Here is a 16,164-nt window from a genome sequence, read left to right on the forward strand (position 1 = left end):
GACGCTGGGGCAAGTAATTTTCCCTAATTTACAGGGAAAAACCGAAATTCAGAAAAGTTTAATGTCACCCAGGGGCTGGAACCCAGACCTCTGGCAGCTCTCACTTTCATGATGCCATTGGGCTGACTAGGCTGCAGAGGGGTTTCACCCCAACCCCAGGGCACCTCAAGTGTCCCCACCAAACCTTCCTAACACCTGTCCACTAAGTAAGGAGGCCTCTCAGGGGGCTAGCTGTACTAGGCCCTTGCAACTGACCTATGGGACCTGAGGCCTGGCCCCTCATGGCTCCTGTCACCAGGTCTCAGGTCAGGGTCCAGCAGGCTCTGACCTGACGTGTGGAGCCAGAGCCACCCAATCCCGTAGGGACAGGTTTCACAACTTCCCGGATGGGGCTGTGGTGGGTCACAGTGCAGCCTCCAGCCAGAAGGATGGGGTGGCTCCCGCTCCTGCTGCTTCTGACCCAATGCTTAGGGGTCCCTGGTGAGTGCCCCCAACCCTGATCCCCATCTGCCTTCAGGAGGAGGTTGGCCCCATTCTCCTATTCTAGGATGAGAAAAAAGTCGGGGAGCCAGAGGCTCAGTGGGGATGGGGCAGTGACCTTGGCCTCTTGAGCATAGCTGGGAAGCCCTAGGAACACATAGACATTGCCCACTTAGGCCTCTATTAGCATGTCTGCTCTAGCACTGAAGCAGTGTTAGGACCACACAGATGCAAGCACACAGCAGGCAGTGACCCCTCCTGAGCCTGATCTACCCCTCTAACCTAGCATATGCCTTTGTGCAGGTGAGAGCCCAGATTTGGAGTCTGAATGCCTAGCCAGAGCCCCTAGCTGGGTAATGTGAGGGCTCTGAGCCTTAGCATTCTCATTTGAGAGACGAGATGGGAAAAGCTCCATCAGCCACTGCTCTCACAGAGCGTATGTGTTAGATCTGAGCCCGGTGCCTGGGCCACTAAACAGAGGCACCAGTGATAACTACCAAGTCTGGTCCTGCTTCCCAGGGGAAATTTTTTTTCACAAGTATCTGTGCAGGGGGGCTAGACTGGCCCTTGAAAGTGCATACAGGGTCCATCCCAGAAGCCTTGTAGCTTTGATCCCCTGAATGAACAAAGTGTGGACATGCCAATACACATTACTGACATGTACACCCACCTGACCTGCACCCACTCATGCCCACTCTGCAGGGCAGCGCTCGCCATTGAATGACTTCCAGGTGCTCCGGGGCACAGAGCTACAGCACCTGCTACATGCAGTGGTGCCGGGGCCTTGGCAGGAGGATGTGGCAGATGCTGAAGAGTGTGCTGGTCGCTGTGGGCCCTTAATGGACTGCCGGTGAGTGGCCACTGGGCCTAGATAAGACTGGGGGCAGGGGAGCCTGGGCTGTGGCGTTACCCTGTGCCTTCTTCTCTCCAGGGCCTTCCACTACAATGTGAGCAGCCATGGTTGCCAACTGCTGCCATGGACTCAACACTCGCCCCACACGAGGCTGCGGCGTTCTGGGCGCTGTGACCTCTTCCAGAAGAAAGGCGAGCGGGGGTGGAGAGGGGCAGGGTGGGAGACAGGGGACCTCAGCCCAAGTTGATCTTCTGTCTCTTGCTCCCAGACTACATACGGACCTGCATCATGAACAATGGGGTTGGGTACCGGGGCACCATGGCCACGACAGTGGGTGGCCTGCCCTGCCAGGCTTGGAGCCACAAGTTCCCGAATGATCACAAGTGAGACAAACACCTTCCCTCCGTCCCGGCCTAGGGCCTTCCCCCAGCACACACTATAGTGATGCTCTGGGCCCTCAGGTACACGCCCACGCTCCGGAATGGCCTGGAAGAGAACTTCTGCCGTAACCCTGATGGCGACCCCGGAGGTCCTTGGTGCTACACAACAGACCCTGCCGTGCGCTTCCAGAGCTGCGGCATCAAATCCTGTCGGGAGGGTAAGCGGCGACGGGTCAAGCTGGGAGAGTGGAGGGACAAGCCCACGCACATCCACGAACCCACTGGCTCTTTGTCTCCAGCCGCGTGTGTCTGGTGCAATGGCGAGGATTACCGCGGCGCGGTAGACCGCACGGAGTCAGGGCGCGAGTGCCAGCGCTGGGATCTCCAGCACCCGCACCAGCACCCCTTCGAGCCGGGCAAGTACGCGTAGGCGGTATCGGCGCCCTCGGGGCCGGGCTAGGGAAGGTCCAGGACTCCAGGGGCAGGGCTCCGTGTAGGGCAGTTGGGCGGGGCCAGACAAGCCAGAGTCCCAGGGTCTTGTTCACGCCCCATTACCGCCCCCAGGTTCCTCGACCAAGGTCTGGACGACAACTATTGCCGGAATCCTGACGGCTCCGAGCGGCCGTGGTGCTACACTACGGATCCGCAGATCGAGCGAGAGTTCTGTGACCTTCCCCGCTGCGGTAGGCGGCGGGGACCGGGCCTGGGAGGGTACCTGGGAAACTTGGGGAGTGGTGCGGCTTGGCTGGGGAGGTAAGAGGGCCTGGGAGTGACCTGAGAGCATATCCCGTGGAGTACCGTACACCTGGGAAAGGCGGGTTTGGTCCCAGCCCCAGAGGGATCTCAGCTCTCGCTCGGGGCCCGACCTATCTGGGTCCATCTAAGGGTCCGAGGCACAGCCCCGCCACGAGGCCACAACTGTCAGCTGCTTCCGCGGGAAGGGTGAGGGCTACCGGGGCACAGCCAATACCACCACCGCGGGCGTACCTTGCCAGCGTTGGGACGCGCAAATCCCGCATCAGCACCGATTTACGCCAGAAAAATACGCATGCAAGTGAGGTGGGGGGAGCGGGCGTTGGGACGTGCTGCTGCGGGTGAGACGGGAGGAGGGTAGTCACGGGCTTAGGGCTGGAGGCTGGCGGGCTAGGGCTGAGTGGAGCGCCTGCTTAGAGACCTTCGGGAGAACTTCTGCCGAAACCCCGACGGCTCAGAGGCGCCCTGGTGCTTCACACTGCGGCCCGGCATGCGCGTGGCCTTTTGCTACCAGATCCGGCGTTGTGCGGACGACGTGCGGCCCCAGGGTGAGGCCCAAGCTTGGGGGCTACAGAGCCGGGGCTGGAAGCCTGGAACCGGAGGGCCGGGGCGAGGTCTCGGCCTGATGGCTGCCTGCACCCGCCGCAGACTGCTACCACGGCGCAGGGGAGCAGTACCGCGGCAAGGTCAGCAAGACCCGCAAGGGTGTCCAGTGCCAGCGCTGGTCCGCTGAGACGCCGCACAAGCCGCAGTGAGTCCCTGGTGCTCCCGGCCCCGCCAGGGCCCTAACCCTGGGGCGGCATGCTTTGGTGTCTGGCACCAGAGCCTAGAAATGGTTGAGACTACCCTGCCACGATTTTGCTCCCGCTCCCGCCTAGGTTCACGTTTACCTCCGAACCGCATGCACAACTGGAGGAGAACTTCTGCCGGAACCCAGATGGGGATAGCCATGGGCCCTGGTGCTACACGATGGACCCAAGGACCCCATTCGACTACTGTGCCCTGCGACGCTGCGGTGAGCACTAGTGACGCTTCCCCCATGACCCTGCCTCAGCCCCCACCACCAAAGGCTGGCTCCCTTAACCCCAGTGAACTTTGTCTTTCAGCTGATGACCAGCCGCCATCAATCCTGGACCCCCCAGGTTAGGAGTTGGGCCAGTTATGGGTCAGGCCCTCTAGCCCACCACATCCACACAGTCTGGGTTTCATCCAGCCCACCCCATCCTACAGACCAGGTGCAGTTTGAGAAGTGTGGCAAGAGGGTGGATCAGCTGGATCAGCGTCGTTCCAAGCTGCGCGTGGTTGGGGGCCATCCGGGCAACTCACCCTGGACAGTCAGCTTGCGTAATCGGTGAGGCACAACTGCCTGTCTCCCACAGACAGGAGCTGAGATTGTGTCCTCTGTGGTTATCCCACTGGGGGCTGGGAATCTATCCCTGCCCCTAGAGGTCCTAGCCAGAAGATGGCAGGTCTAGCATCTGTCCCAGGACTCTGTTCCCTGTCCTAATTTCCCACTCCTCCAGGCAGGGCCAGCATTTCTGCGGGGGGTCTCTAGTGAAGGAGCAGTGGATACTGACTGCCCGGCAGTGCTTCTCCTCCTGGTGAGCCTCCCTTGTGTTTGGGGACCCAGTCTCATCCCACCTTCCCCCTTCCCCAGGCAAGCTAACAAGTGAGCCTTGGGGCAACGGACTGAGAGTCACAAATGACCTAGCAGAGCTTCTCTCCCAGCCATATGCCTCTCACGGGCTATGAGGTATGGTTGGGCACCCTGTTCCAGAACCCACAGCACGGAGAGCCAGGCCTACAGCGGGTCCCAGTAGCCAAGATGGTGTGTGGGCCCTCAGGCTCCCAGCTTGTCCTGCTCAAGCTGGAGAGGTATGTGGACAACCTGGGAGGGTGTGAGGTGGGGCTGGGCCTTGCGGCCTCAGACCCTGAGTGCCCCCATTCTTGCTAAAGATCTGTGACCCTGAACCAGCGTGTGGCCCTGATCTGCCTGCCCCCTGAATGGTATGTGGTGCCTGCAGGGACCAAGTGTGAGATTGCAGGCTGGGGTGAGACCAAAGGTAAGAGCATAGTGCACAGGACTGCTGGTGGCCAGGAGGCCCAGCCCTGGATCTTCCTCCAGGACCCTCTCCTTCTCCCCATTCCCCTCACTGCAGGTACAGGTAATGACACAGTCCTAAATGTGGCCTGGCTGAACGTCATCTCCAACCAGGAGTGTAATATCAAGCACCGAGGACGTGTGCGGGAGAGCGAGATGTGCACTGAGGGACTGTTGGCCCCTGTGGGGGCCTGTGAGGTTGGTGGCAGGGCCCTGGGCCAGCCCTGGAAGGGTATGGGGGGCTAGAAATGAACTATTTTATCATGAAGCAGGCTAGTCATTGCTGTGGCCCGGGGCCCTCATCAGTTCTCCTACCTGCCAGGGTGACTACGGGGGCCCACTTGCCTGCTTTACCCACAACTGCTGGGTCCTGGAAGGAATTATAATCCCCAACCGAGTATGCGCAAGGTCCCGCTGGCCAGCCGTCTTCACGCGTGTCTCTGTGTTTGTGGACTGGATTCACAAGGTCATGAGACTGGGTTAGGCCCAGCCTTGACCCCATATGCCTTGGGGAGGACAAAACTTCTTGTCAGACATAAAGCCATTTTTCTTCTTTATGCCTGTATAGATGCTTCTTAGCCTCTGCTTCCAGGAAATGAGTCAGTGACTCCTTGCTAGGGCCCAGGTGGCTTGAGCCCAGCATGCCCTGGGCTAGGTGATCTGTCCAGCCTAGGGGCTTCCCCAACCAAGGCAATGTCCCTGGGACTACTTTTGCCCATGGGTGCCGTGGACAGGGCCTCACTAGTCCCCCAGACATACTCTTGGGAAGGGTGGTACAGAGTAGTTGCTAATGGAAGGGGCTGCAGCAGGGAAGCTAGGCTGGTACAGAGTCCTGGCTACCAGAACAGGCAGAGGCTAAGCCTCTCACTGTTCCCTCCCTTCTCACACTACAGGCAGATGAAGCCCTTGTGGCTGCCACACGCAGAACGTAGGGTCTCTGCACCCCAGGGTGGGAGGTGGGGTTGGGGATGGCTTGGTACAAAGTACCAGCAGGAACCAGGCTCTGTGTCCTAATTTATTATGACTACATAGCCCACATTCCTCTGCCCATGCATCCGTGGAGTCCAGAGCCCAGAAAGCCTCCTGCTGCCCTGCCAGACCGCTGAGCTCCCCAAGAGCGAAGTGTGGCACAGGCTGATCAGCTCACGCAGAATGGCAGGGCTTTAGCTGCCCAAGTGTGTGCGTAGCCAGAGCACAGCATTCATGAAGCTGTCTGACTCCACCTCCACCTCTGATAGTGCGTGGGTGCTTTTGGGATAGAGCAGGAGCCTGTGGGGATTAGTCAGCAACATTTAAGGTTGGAGGGTCCTCCTGTGCTCACCTGCGTACCAGCTGCCAGGGCTTTCCTGCTGCACTCACCGAACAGGCACATTCCGGGTCTTGAGGGCACGGTAATACTCTATGCCCTGCTTGAAGGGCACACGCCGGTCCTCCTGGCCCAACATCAGTAACAGTGGTGTCTTCACCTGGGTGTTTGGGGAGGAGTGGGGAGCTGTGTTGAGCTGGGCCCTGGGTTCTGGATGGATGGGCAGCACACAGGGCAAGGAGGGGGCTGCATACCTGAGGGATGTATTTGATGGGCGATTTGTCCAGCATCTCAGCCCACACACTGAGGTCTGGCAGGCAGTCACTGCTGAAAGGAAAGCCAGCCTCCACCACGCACCTGCAAGACACCGAGCTGATGCAGCCCCAGGAATTCTGGGGCTACGGGGCTCCATGAGAATATGAGGTAGAGGAGGGAAGGGCAGGGACCTGTGTTGCATGCCTACCAGTCAGGAATGTCAGTGGAGCCCAACATGGAGGCGATGTTGATCACGGGGTTCCGGGCCACGCAGGCCCTGTAGGTCTCTGGGTACTGACCAATCAAGTGGCAGGAAATGAAGCCACCATGGGAACCACCCATAAGGGCCACATGGCTTGCATCAAAGTGTTCCTCCTGGAGCACCTGTTCCACTGCAAACTGCAGGGTGGGGCAAAGCATGCTGCAGCCACTGCCCGCTCAGCTGAATGGAGGCATCCCCCTGGCAGCCCATGTTTCAGCCTGTCCAGAAGCCCCAGCCCCTGCTACCTGGACATCCTTCACATCCTGGTGGCCCACATTGCCTGGGAGGGAGAGGATGCTGTCCTGGCCGAAGCCCGTAGAGCCACGATAGTTCACTGAGGGCGGGGAGGGACCAGACAGTGTAGTCAGGCAACATTCCCAGCCCCCTCGACATTCTTTTCACACATCCGTGAAGTAGGCCCTGGGGCCAGCTATACCACAGACTGTCAAGGGGAAGGGACCCAGAGATTTGAGGCTGCCACCCAGTGACCACAGTGCCCTTTCCCTGGAAGTCCCGAGTTAGTCCTTGTTATCACTACGCCACAGAACCAGAGGCTGGGCCCCGACAGTTCCTGGTAGTGGTTACTAGGTCTGGGCTAGAGAAAGACCTGGAGACTTAGTGGCACCCATGGTACTTATACAAACCAGGTCCACCCCCATCACTCCACCGTAGTCCTAACAGAACTGTCGGTCCCTGCTCACTCACCTAGTAGTACCGCAAAGCCCATCTTGCAAAGCATGGCTGGGAACAGCATCCAGGCGGTGACAAAGGATGAATGGGGCCCCCCTGCAGACAGGGAGCAGAGGGTGAAAGGGCCAGCTAGGAGGAGGGCTGGGAGGGCAAGGGCTCTTAACGCCAGATGCCTACCGTGGGGCATGACCACCATGGGCACCTGGGTCTTATCTGGAGGGTTGCCAGGCTGCAGCAGGATTGCTTCAAAGTCAAGGCCAGCTGCAGGGAGAGGGCAGCAGTCAGCAGGGCGAGCCTAGGGGCTTCCCCAACCAAGGCCCCATCTGTAGCTGCAGGTGTGGGGCTGACCTCTGGGTCAGAGACCTGGCCAAGGTAGTCTACCCCATGACACATGGACCCCAGAAGGCTCATACTTCTTCTGCCCTCGTCAGGGAGCCCCATCCTGCAGGGACAGCATTCGGTATGAGGTGTGGTCACTGAGGCTTGTATGAGGCCTATTTTCTTTGGACCTGGGTCTTCCCACCACAAATGATTTGGCCTGGTGAAGCCCAGGTGATACCCAGAGCAGGCGCTCAGATGTCTAGATGCTACTTCCCATGCCCATCCACAAGAGGAACAGAAAACCTCTTAGAGGTCATTCCCAGAAACCCCACAATGTGAGAGAGGAGGTAGCAAAGGTCACTGCAGAGGCTTTGTGCTGGGGAACCTGGAGAAGGCATCCCTCTGCCCCTGGCCCAGCTCACCATACTGCACATTCTCTTGCTCTGGGGGTGGCTGTAGCACCCGGATGCCCCAGTGGATGTCGGGAATGGGCTCGGCCTCCTCCAGGGACACCCACAACACTGACTGCTCCTTCCCTGCAGAAGGCAGGAACCCAACTTTCTGCCAAGGGGAAGGAATGTGTCACAGGTGGCCTGGCTGCCTCCCTGCCCTTCCCTTCTGCCCACAGTGGGAAATAGGCAGCGCTCACTATGCTGGGCCCTCTACCCACCTCCAGAGGGTATAGCATGGCTTCCTGTTGTGGGATGGTATATACCAAAGTATTCATACTCATACAATCACACACAGGCACACCCCTCCCTCCTCAGCTTCTAGGCTCTGCTGTCTCCTTTGCTCTGTAATACCAGGACAGGGCACTTCCCCAGGCACCTTGTTCTGTACAGAGCAGATTCTAGCCTAGTAGTTCGTCCCTGTGAGTGCCAAACCCTCATGGACCATGCCAAGCTGGGCCTGTGTCTTGGCCCATCTGTATGCTGACCAGCCATGGTCAGAGTCTGGGGCCAATTCCCTGACCTGGTGAGCTCTGCCTGCCCAGAACCCCTGCCTCCATGGCCTGGGACCCACTGACACTCACCAGGGTTGGAGGTAGGCTGGGTGTGGAAAACTGTGCCACCATGAGGTCCTGGTCAATTGTGAGCAACTTCCAGCTCCCACCTGACCCTCCTGGAAAAGGCAGATGCCACTAAGTGCTTAGCAGGAGCCATCATCTTTCTCACCTGCTTCTCTGTAACAGAGTCCCAGGCTGGAGACTCTATGGAAAGGTGCCCTTTTCTCCCCAAGAAGTGCCTTTCACAAACACCCAACTGCACATGGCCCTGGGTGAGCCTCCTGCTCTCGGTCCGTTGTTCATCTGACAGACACTGGCTGGGCTGGGAACTGCCAAACCTTAAGACAACATCAGACCATGCAGGCACATCTGCCTGTCCCTCGATGGCTGCTGTGTGCAGGGTGGCAGCTGGGACCGGGGAGTTGGGGGTGGGGGAGCGTGCTGATTTGGGGCAGTGGTGTCCAAAAGTTGTACAATGAGATGTAGCTTTGGAATAATATTTTGGTAGCTTTGTGGAGGAGCGGATACAGTCAGGTCAGGTGGAGGACTCAAAACACATTTCAAGGGCAGAATCACCAGGCCTAAGTATGGGGAAGATGGGGGAGTCAACACTGGGCTTTTCCTGGGCCCTCAGGTGGCAGAGCTGCCTCTGCCTGAGACAGGCACCCAAGGTTTGCAGAGCGAGAAGGAGAAGTCTGGCAGATCTTGATAAGAGAGAGTTTTGTGGGTTTTAGGAGCAGAGGAGGGGGCCATGCTGAGGCTGGGCCAGGACCCATGGAACAGAGTTGAGTGCTAAAGGGCAGTAGAGCAGGGAAGCTAGTCTGTTGGTTGGGTAAGGGTCTGCACGGACAGGGGCCTTGGGGACCTGTTAGTAAAGACTGTGGAACAGTCAGTGGTGCTGAGTGGCTGAGAATGCCATCACTGCCCCCACATGGCTTGCTCACCAGCCCTGCCCTTACCCCCATCCCCAAAGCCTTGCTCACCAGCTGTGAGGGAGGTCACGGTGCCCACTTGGGTGTCCACAGCAAACAGGTCCTGAAGCAGAGGCGAGGCCACATGTGGGACCACATTCAAGAGTACTCCCTCTACCTATGGGTCCCTCCCCTACCTCCTCTCTACTCTCTCGGAGAGCCCTGGCCAGACCAAGGCTGTAGACAGCTATGGTGATGGTTACTCAGTGCAGTAGGGAGTAGTGTGAGGGCCTGGGTTCAAATCCCAGCACCATCACAAGTTGCTAGGTGACCCTAGGCAAGGTAAGGAATGGCTTTGAGACCCTTTGAGTTGGCACAAGGACCAAATATCACACCCAAAAGGAGCCTGGCACACTGTGAGTGCCTTTACTCCATCCCTTGGGGAAGGGCTCAGTCCTGTCCCCATCAGCTGCCGTTAGAGTGTTCAGGGACCCACCCGAGTGGCAGTCCCCTTGACCCCCAGCTAGAAATGCCTGGCAGGGGTCGCATCTCTGCCTCAGACGAAAAGGCCTGAATTCTGCTGTGGTGCACCAGGGCAGCCAGTCCCCTCCAGGAGAAATGAGTCTAGGATGGGCAGGCAAGGTTTTAAGGGGCTGATGAGACTTTGTGGCTGGGCATTCCACCCAGGGGCGTGCACATGCTATGTCTCAGGGGCCCAGGGCTCCTGGGGGTTGACCACAGGGGCTGCTCCTCAACACAATCAGTGTCCCTCACCTGCCGGCTGCGCTGAGCCGAATCAAAGACCACTCTCTGGCTGTCAGCTGACCAGCATCCCAAAGGCAGAAGGCTGCAGTAGATCCCAGAGAAGTTCTCTGTAAATATAGGAGGGCTGGGGCTGCATCCAGGGATGGAGGTAGGGAGGGTAGTCTACAAGGGAGGCTAGGGTACTGGGGAATTCACCCAGGGCCCTGCTCAGGCACCAGTCAGGCCCCTGCAGATTGTAGCACACATGGGGGCACCCTAGGTGACGAGGAGCTGCCTGAGTAGGTGGCTGAGGGGCAGAGGCCTCTTGGGACCCAGAAAGGACCCAGAGAGGCAGAGCTCAAGAGCTCCATAGAGAAACCATGGGTGCTCAGAGGAAAAGCACTTGCTCTCCTGAGTTGCTCCAGTTGAGCCCAGGTAGGTACCAGGTGCTTTAACCAAGATATCATCTGTCCGTTTTATCTCCACTGTGGTGCTTAGCACAGCACTTGGCACAGGGGGCTCAGTAAATCCTACCCTTTAATGTCATCACTCACTTAACACTCACTATGATCCTATGAGGCTGGCAGACACAATCACCCCTCCATGAAGAAATGGGAGCTCAGGGAGGCCAGGACCCTGTCTGAGGACACAGCTAATTTAGGGCAGAGCTGGGATTCATACTAGGTTCCCCGCACTGCATCCCTGCAACCCAAAGAGAAGACAAAGAGGCTATCCCTTGTCCACTGAACTCCTGGAACTGACCGGGTGGCCTGAGAAAACAAGAGACTCATCCTTGAGACGGTCCAGGAGGATCCAAGCATAGCTATCAACACTCGAGACGGGAGCCTCTCAGCCAAGAGCCACCCTCCTGAAGACCCAGCTGACTTCAGGGCTTAGACTGGACAAAGGTTGCTGGGGTTAGGATGGTGGATGTGATAATATCATGTCCTTGGGTCCAGAGCCTCTCAAGTGTGACATTCCAACCTAGTGCACTTCCTGAGACCCACTCGAAGGAGTCATGGTTTTGGTTTGAACCAGCCATTGGAAAAATAAGAAAAATCTAATTATGACCTGCAGCACAGGAAATAATATATCATCAGCTTGGGCCACTCTGATCTCAGCTTGGTCCTACCACTCCTTGCTATCGAACTGTTCCCTGTGGTGACAGCCCCGCTCCCTGAGGATGATGGGCATAGGGCTGGCCCAGCAGGGAGGGAGGGCCCTCAGAAGGAACCTAGGAAAGAAGAATGGGGCAGGGATGCAACAGACGGCAGGAAAGCAGAACTACAGGCCCCACTGCACCCACCCAGCCAGGTATGCCTTACCTCCCAGCTGCCGAGGCACAACATCTACCACCACTGAGGTAACCTTAGTATACCAGTCATACTGCAAGAGAACACAATGGTCAGATCCAGTAGGGGACAGGAAGTTCCCTTAGGGCACAGTGCCCTGTGACTACCCCCTTTTGCCTCAGGTAGCCCCAGGAGAGGGGGGAACTGGAATGAGCCTGATGTATCTCTTTTCTGGTGACCTGGACCAGATGCCCAAGGGGCCTCAGATAGGCATGTCCCTCTGACTTTTACCAGGGGCCCAGAGCTCTTCCTGGGGAGGGTCTGGGATTGTGTAACTCCCCACTATATCCCAGCCCCTTGCAGAGCCTGGCTACATGCAGTTGAGAGCCAAGAGGAGGAGCATTCTTGCAGATGAGCAACCTCTCAAGGTGGAATGCCCCAACAGTGCAAAGCTCTCCACGGCAGCACTCTCAACCTCTAGGCCCTGCCTCGAGAAGACAGGCAGAACTCACACCGCTGCTGCACTGAGGACAGAAGGGCACCTACTGAGGGCCTATGGGGAGATGATACTGGCCCTTCAGCTCTCATCCACCATCCCATCTTCTTGCTGACCATCCTCCCATCCCCGCCACCTCCAGCTCACCAGGCACAGCTGGCTGCATTGATGATGGGGGATCAGAGATGGGTACTGCAGGTAGACAATGCGACATTGGTCTGGGCTCAGCCGGGGAGAAGAGACAGCCAGGGAGTCATCCGAGAGGAGCTCTGGGCCAGATGGAAACATGAGCATCACGCAGGCTGGCAGGGCCAACATGTGTCAGCAAAGCACAGGTGGGCATCAGCCACTTACCACACTTCCCCCCGATGAGGTCCACATAATACAGGGCTGACCTGGAACCGCGAGACAGACACTCAGTCTCAAGGCCAGCTGGGCTGCAAGGCCCCTTGCCTTTCCCCACTCCCTCACCTGCGATTGGTGCAAAAGCGGATGCCCAACCGGAAGGGCTCATGCCACCAGCCCACAAACACCACACCAGCATCTCCAGGGGCCCAGAATGCCTGTAAACAGGATCAAAGGGCAGGAGTGAGCAAGGGGTGGTAGCTCAAGAAGGGCCCCAGACTCCAGGAGGGACACAGGCTGTCGCTGCTGACCTGTCCAGGGGACACATTCTCAGGGACCCCCTCGAGCACAGAGATGTTGCCACTCTCGACATCCAGCACGCAGAGCACAGGGATGCTTTTGGAAACCATGTTTTCTCCCCAGTCTTCGTAAAACACAAACTGATCCCCCTGAGAACACAAGATACTCAATGCCCAGCCTGTCTATAGGACCTGCTCTGCTTCCTAGAAGCTAGTGCCTCCCCAGGTCTGACAGGCACAGTATGGGAAGGGAGCACACTGAGCCCCAGGGCTGCCCTGCCGGGCCTTCGTGGATTGACCACGAGCACCTTGATGGCTTGGTCTGGCTTCTTCAGCCTGGCTATCTCATCATCGCTGGCACTGACGTCCAAGGCTTTGGTCTGAAAGAAGGACTCAGCCTTGGGGCGCTTCTTCTCTGCCACATACAACAAGTGTGTCTCCGAGTGCGACCAGGACAGGCAGCCAAAGCAGTCTGGGTGCAGGGAGGGCCAATCAGGGGGGGTCCAGGGCTACGGGTACCCCTCCTGTCCACCCTGCCTGCTCACCAGCCAGATGCCTCACCATCCTCATAAACAGGTCCATGTTTCTCCAGCGCTGACAGGTTGAAGCTCTTGAGCTTCCGGTTCTTCTCCCAGACCTGAGGACATCTGGGCATTAGGCTGTTTGCCCACTAACAGAGCATTATCTGTGGGGCAGAGCCTCTCTCTTGTCACCCACTACCTGGTCCCATGCAGACTCACCTCCAGGAACTGCTTCTCTTCCCCAGGGCCCGTGCCTCCAGCCTTGCGCAGCACAGCTTTCATAGTGCCTGAAGGAGACTCTCTGCTCAGCAGTCTATGGACATGCGGTAGCACAGGTCAGGATTATCTTGCAATAACCCCTTCCTGCTCCCTTACTGGGCACAACCTCTTAGGAGAGATTCTTGAGGCTCTGGCCCCACACCAGCTTCTGGAGCACCTCTAGCCCCACCTTGCCTTTCCTCCCTGAGGCAGAGACTCTACTCTCCCCAGCTCCCCAGGCCACCATGGGCTCTAGTCCAGGCTGAGTTTGGAGCAAGCCTCCAGTGCTTATCAGGCCATGTCACCAGAAACTGAATGAGCTCCCACGGGGTCAAGAACCTGGCTCCTGGCCTCCCTTCTAGGCACATGGTGGGCATTCATAAAAGGCTTGCATTGCGGACGGCTGTGGCCTTGCCCACAAGCTTCCTCCCTCAAACTTACTCCCCCCGGGTCTCCACACTGTTGCCTGCAGGTCCTGCAAACACCACCGAGTCCCCGTCATGGAACACCAGGTATTGGCGGCAGAATCGAATGTTCTCCATGCGTTCCAGGTCCCTCTGGGTCCACTCTGTGAGGGGAGGCATGAGGCTGCTCACCTTGTCTTGGCTACTCCTGGCTACTGCCCCCGGCCCCACCTGACCCAGGAAGGCCTAGATCTATCTTCCTCAATCTCTCAATCTGTCTCCAGACACTGACACCCTGGCTGCAGGCTGGACAACACTTGGCCACAACCCTAGTCCAGGCCTCCAGAGCCTGAACTGACACCCTCTTTGAGAGAACCCCCTAGTAACCCCAGCATCCACCCTGGAATCTTGAGGGCAGCCTGGCATGTGTATGGGATGGCGTGTTGGCGGAGAGCCCTACAAGGTGCACGCCCTGAGCCCAGGTTTGACTTCTACCCCTACACCGTCATCTTGTGCACTCATGGGCACCATTCGATAACGCCCCGCACGCCCCCGCCCCCGCTCCACACACCTGTGTGCAGGGACCTGTGGGAGTGTATCCTCCAAGTCCAGGCCGGCTCCCTATACACCCTTAACGCACTGTCAAGCAGCGAGCCCTCCACACCCTCTTCCTTCCCACCCCAGTGCGCGACCCCGTCGCCAGCCAGTTCCCCTTCGCACACACACCAGTGTGCACCGTCCGGTATTGGCCGCCGTACTGCGTGGTGACCTCCGGGCCCAGGCAGGCGGCGCTCAGCGCGGGCTGGCGGCTGAGGCCCCGATACAGAGCCGCCGCCTCCTCGGGCTCGCTCAGCAGCACCTGCGCAGGGGACACACCAGGGTCAGGCCCGGCCCGGGCTGCAGGGACCACGGGGACCGCGGGCCGAGCCCTCACCTGACGTTCCATAGTCTCCTCTCTGCCGCCGGGACGAGGCGGGGAGTGCTCGCGCCCGGAAGTGAGGCTTCCGGGGGCGGAGCCTGGGACGGCCCGGGCTGTCTCCGCCCCTGCCCTGCGGCAATCTATGAGGGGCGGGGCCTTCGGCTAATAGACGAGGACCGTTGGCAGGGGGCGGGCGTTGACGGTGAGAGGACCCGGCCTGGGAGCGAGAAGTCCTGGGTGGCTGAGAGCAGGGTCCTAGCCAGGGGCGGACTAGCCAAGTGGGGGGCGGGGCCGTGGGCTGAGTCCTGGGCCTCTTACCGAGAGGTGAGGCGTTGGATCTCGGAGGAGAGGGGGCGGCCCTGTGGAAGCGGAACCCTGGAGCCAGGCTTCAGGGAGGATAGAAGGGCCTACGAGAGAAGGGGTTGAGAGGGGGCTGCGAGGCGGAAGCAGCGCGGTCGGAGGGGCCTGGCCCGAGCACCCGAAGGGCGGGGCCCGAGGGGAATGGGACCAGTGAGTCTTTGAGGATGAAGGGCAAGGCGGGCGGGTCCGGAGTGGAGCCCTGCGAGGAATGCGGAGCCGGGAGCCTGTGAGCATGAGCGTGAGCGTGAGCGTGAGCGTGAGGGTGAGGGTGGGGCGGGGGGGAGCCGGCCGCAGCGTGGATCTCCTGCGGCTCTGGGGCTGACTGTAGGGTTCCTTCGGGTCCACCACGAGGCCGACATTCACTAGACAATGCCAGGCCCTGCCCTGGAGGGACTCCCAGGCAGACGAAGAAGAGAAGGGCCAAGGTCCGGGCGGAGGGCGCAAAGCAAAGCCCTGGGGTGCGGGGCAGAGGGGCGGGTGCCAACTCTCAGGGTGCTGCCCGGGCTTATCAGTCCCCAGGCCTGCCGCAAGAGCTATCTATCCCCGCAGCCTTTACCCACCCTTCTTAGTGGCACCTTGTTGGGGACCGTGAGCCGGTGGGTCTCTGCCTTCCTCCCAGGCCTCAGCCTGAGCTCTTGGGTGTGAAGGGCCTGGTGGGCTCAGACTCCACCCAGGATCAGGGAGCTTCCTGTGGAAAGAACCTAGGCAGGCAGGCTCCCTGTGCACGTGGTGGTACAGGATTGGCTGGGCTAAGGTGCCAGCAGAGATCAGGAGAGGGTGGACAGTAAGGATGTCCCCTCCATATACCTGAGTCTGGCTGATCTTCCACATTCAGGGCCCTGGCTGCCTGCTCCATGGCGTGCTTGTGATTGAGGGTCCACTTGTCTGGCCTGTAGCTTCCCCTTTCCCATCAGCCGCATCATTACTTATTCAAGATTACTAGTTAAGCAAAAAAAAAAAAAAAAAAAGAGTCCTGGCCGGCCGGGTGCGGTGGCTCACGCCTGTAATCCCAGCACTTTGGGAGGCCGAGGTGGGTGGATCACGAGGTCAGGAGATCGAGACCATCCTGGCTAACACGGTGAAACCCCATCTCTACTAAAAATACAAAAAATTAGCCAGGCGTGGTGGTGGGCGCCTGTAGTCCCAGCTACTCGGGAGGCTGAGGCAGGAGAATGGCGTGAACCCGGGAGGCGGAGCTTGCAGTGTGC

The 16,164-nt window shown here is 58.9% G+C and overlaps 2 protein-coding genes across 2 annotated transcripts; one reads left to right on the plus strand and one right to left on the minus strand.

The window, feature by feature from the left end:
- The first annotated feature begins 291 nt into the window (after nucleotides 1-291).
- Nucleotides 292-5,132, plus strand: MST1 (macrophage stimulating 1). The gene is made up of 18 exons (XM_003257075.3): nucleotides 292-480; nucleotides 1,183-1,330; nucleotides 1,412-1,524; nucleotides 1,602-1,716; nucleotides 1,795-1,931; nucleotides 2,013-2,133; nucleotides 2,278-2,396; nucleotides 2,599-2,767; nucleotides 2,884-3,014; nucleotides 3,115-3,217; nucleotides 3,345-3,481; nucleotides 3,573-3,608; nucleotides 3,697-3,817; nucleotides 3,990-4,067; nucleotides 4,195-4,341; nucleotides 4,423-4,529; nucleotides 4,626-4,765; nucleotides 4,890-5,132. Exons 1-18 carry the CDS (start codon nucleotides 387-389, stop codon nucleotides 5,049-5,051), a joined length of 2,178 nt encoding a protein of 725 aa, XP_003257123.2. The 5' UTR covers nucleotides 292-386; the 3' UTR covers nucleotides 5,052-5,132.
- Nucleotides 5,108-14,989, minus strand: APEH (acylaminoacyl-peptide hydrolase). The gene is made up of 23 exons (XM_030811763.1): nucleotides 14,915-14,989; nucleotides 14,612-14,829; nucleotides 14,404-14,536; nucleotides 13,715-13,841; nucleotides 13,235-13,328; nucleotides 13,056-13,131; nucleotides 12,803-12,966; nucleotides 12,507-12,644; nucleotides 12,322-12,413; nucleotides 12,205-12,245; nucleotides 11,998-12,119; nucleotides 11,388-11,448; nucleotides 10,093-10,190; nucleotides 9,391-9,442; nucleotides 8,435-8,523; nucleotides 7,824-7,962; nucleotides 7,258-7,341; nucleotides 7,096-7,176; nucleotides 6,636-6,724; nucleotides 6,337-6,527; nucleotides 6,128-6,230; nucleotides 5,927-6,033; nucleotides 5,108-5,836 (listed from the first exon to the last, which is right to left on the minus strand). Exons 2-23 carry the CDS (start codon nucleotides 14,621-14,623, stop codon nucleotides 5,731-5,733), a joined length of 2,199 nt encoding a protein of 732 aa, XP_030667623.1. The 5' UTR covers nucleotides 14,624-14,829; nucleotides 14,915-14,989; the 3' UTR covers nucleotides 5,108-5,730.
- Nucleotides 14,990-16,164: the final 1,175 nt, after the last annotated feature.

Source organism: Nomascus leucogenys, chromosome 4 (assembly GCF_006542625.1).
Source record: "Nomascus leucogenys isolate Asia chromosome 4, Asia_NLE_v1, whole genome shotgun sequence".
Taxonomy (NCBI): domain Eukaryota; kingdom Metazoa; phylum Chordata; class Mammalia; order Primates; family Hylobatidae; genus Nomascus; species Nomascus leucogenys.

Coding starts and splice junctions, on each gene's coding strand:
- MST1 (XM_003257075.3), top strand. CDS start 387: ATGGGGCTGTGGTGGGTCACAGTGCAGCCTCCAGCCAGAAGGATGGGG. Junction 1,932..2,012: donor CATCAAATCCTGTCGGGAGG/GTAAGCGGCGAC, acceptor CTTTGTCTCCAG/CCGCGTGTGTCTGGTGCAAT. Junction 2,134..2,277: donor CACCCCTTCGAGCCGGGCAA/GTACGCGTAGGC, acceptor TACCGCCCCCAG/GTTCCTCGACCAAGGTCTGG.
- APEH (XM_030811763.1), bottom strand. Junction 13,329..13,714: donor AGTGTGGAGACCCGGGGGGA/GTAAGTTTGAGG, acceptor GCATGTCCATAG/ACTGCTGAGCAGAGAGTCTC. Junction 6,725..7,095: donor GGGCTTTGCGGTACTACTAG/GTGAGTGAGCAG, acceptor CCCCGCCCTCAG/TGAACTATCGTGGCTCTACG.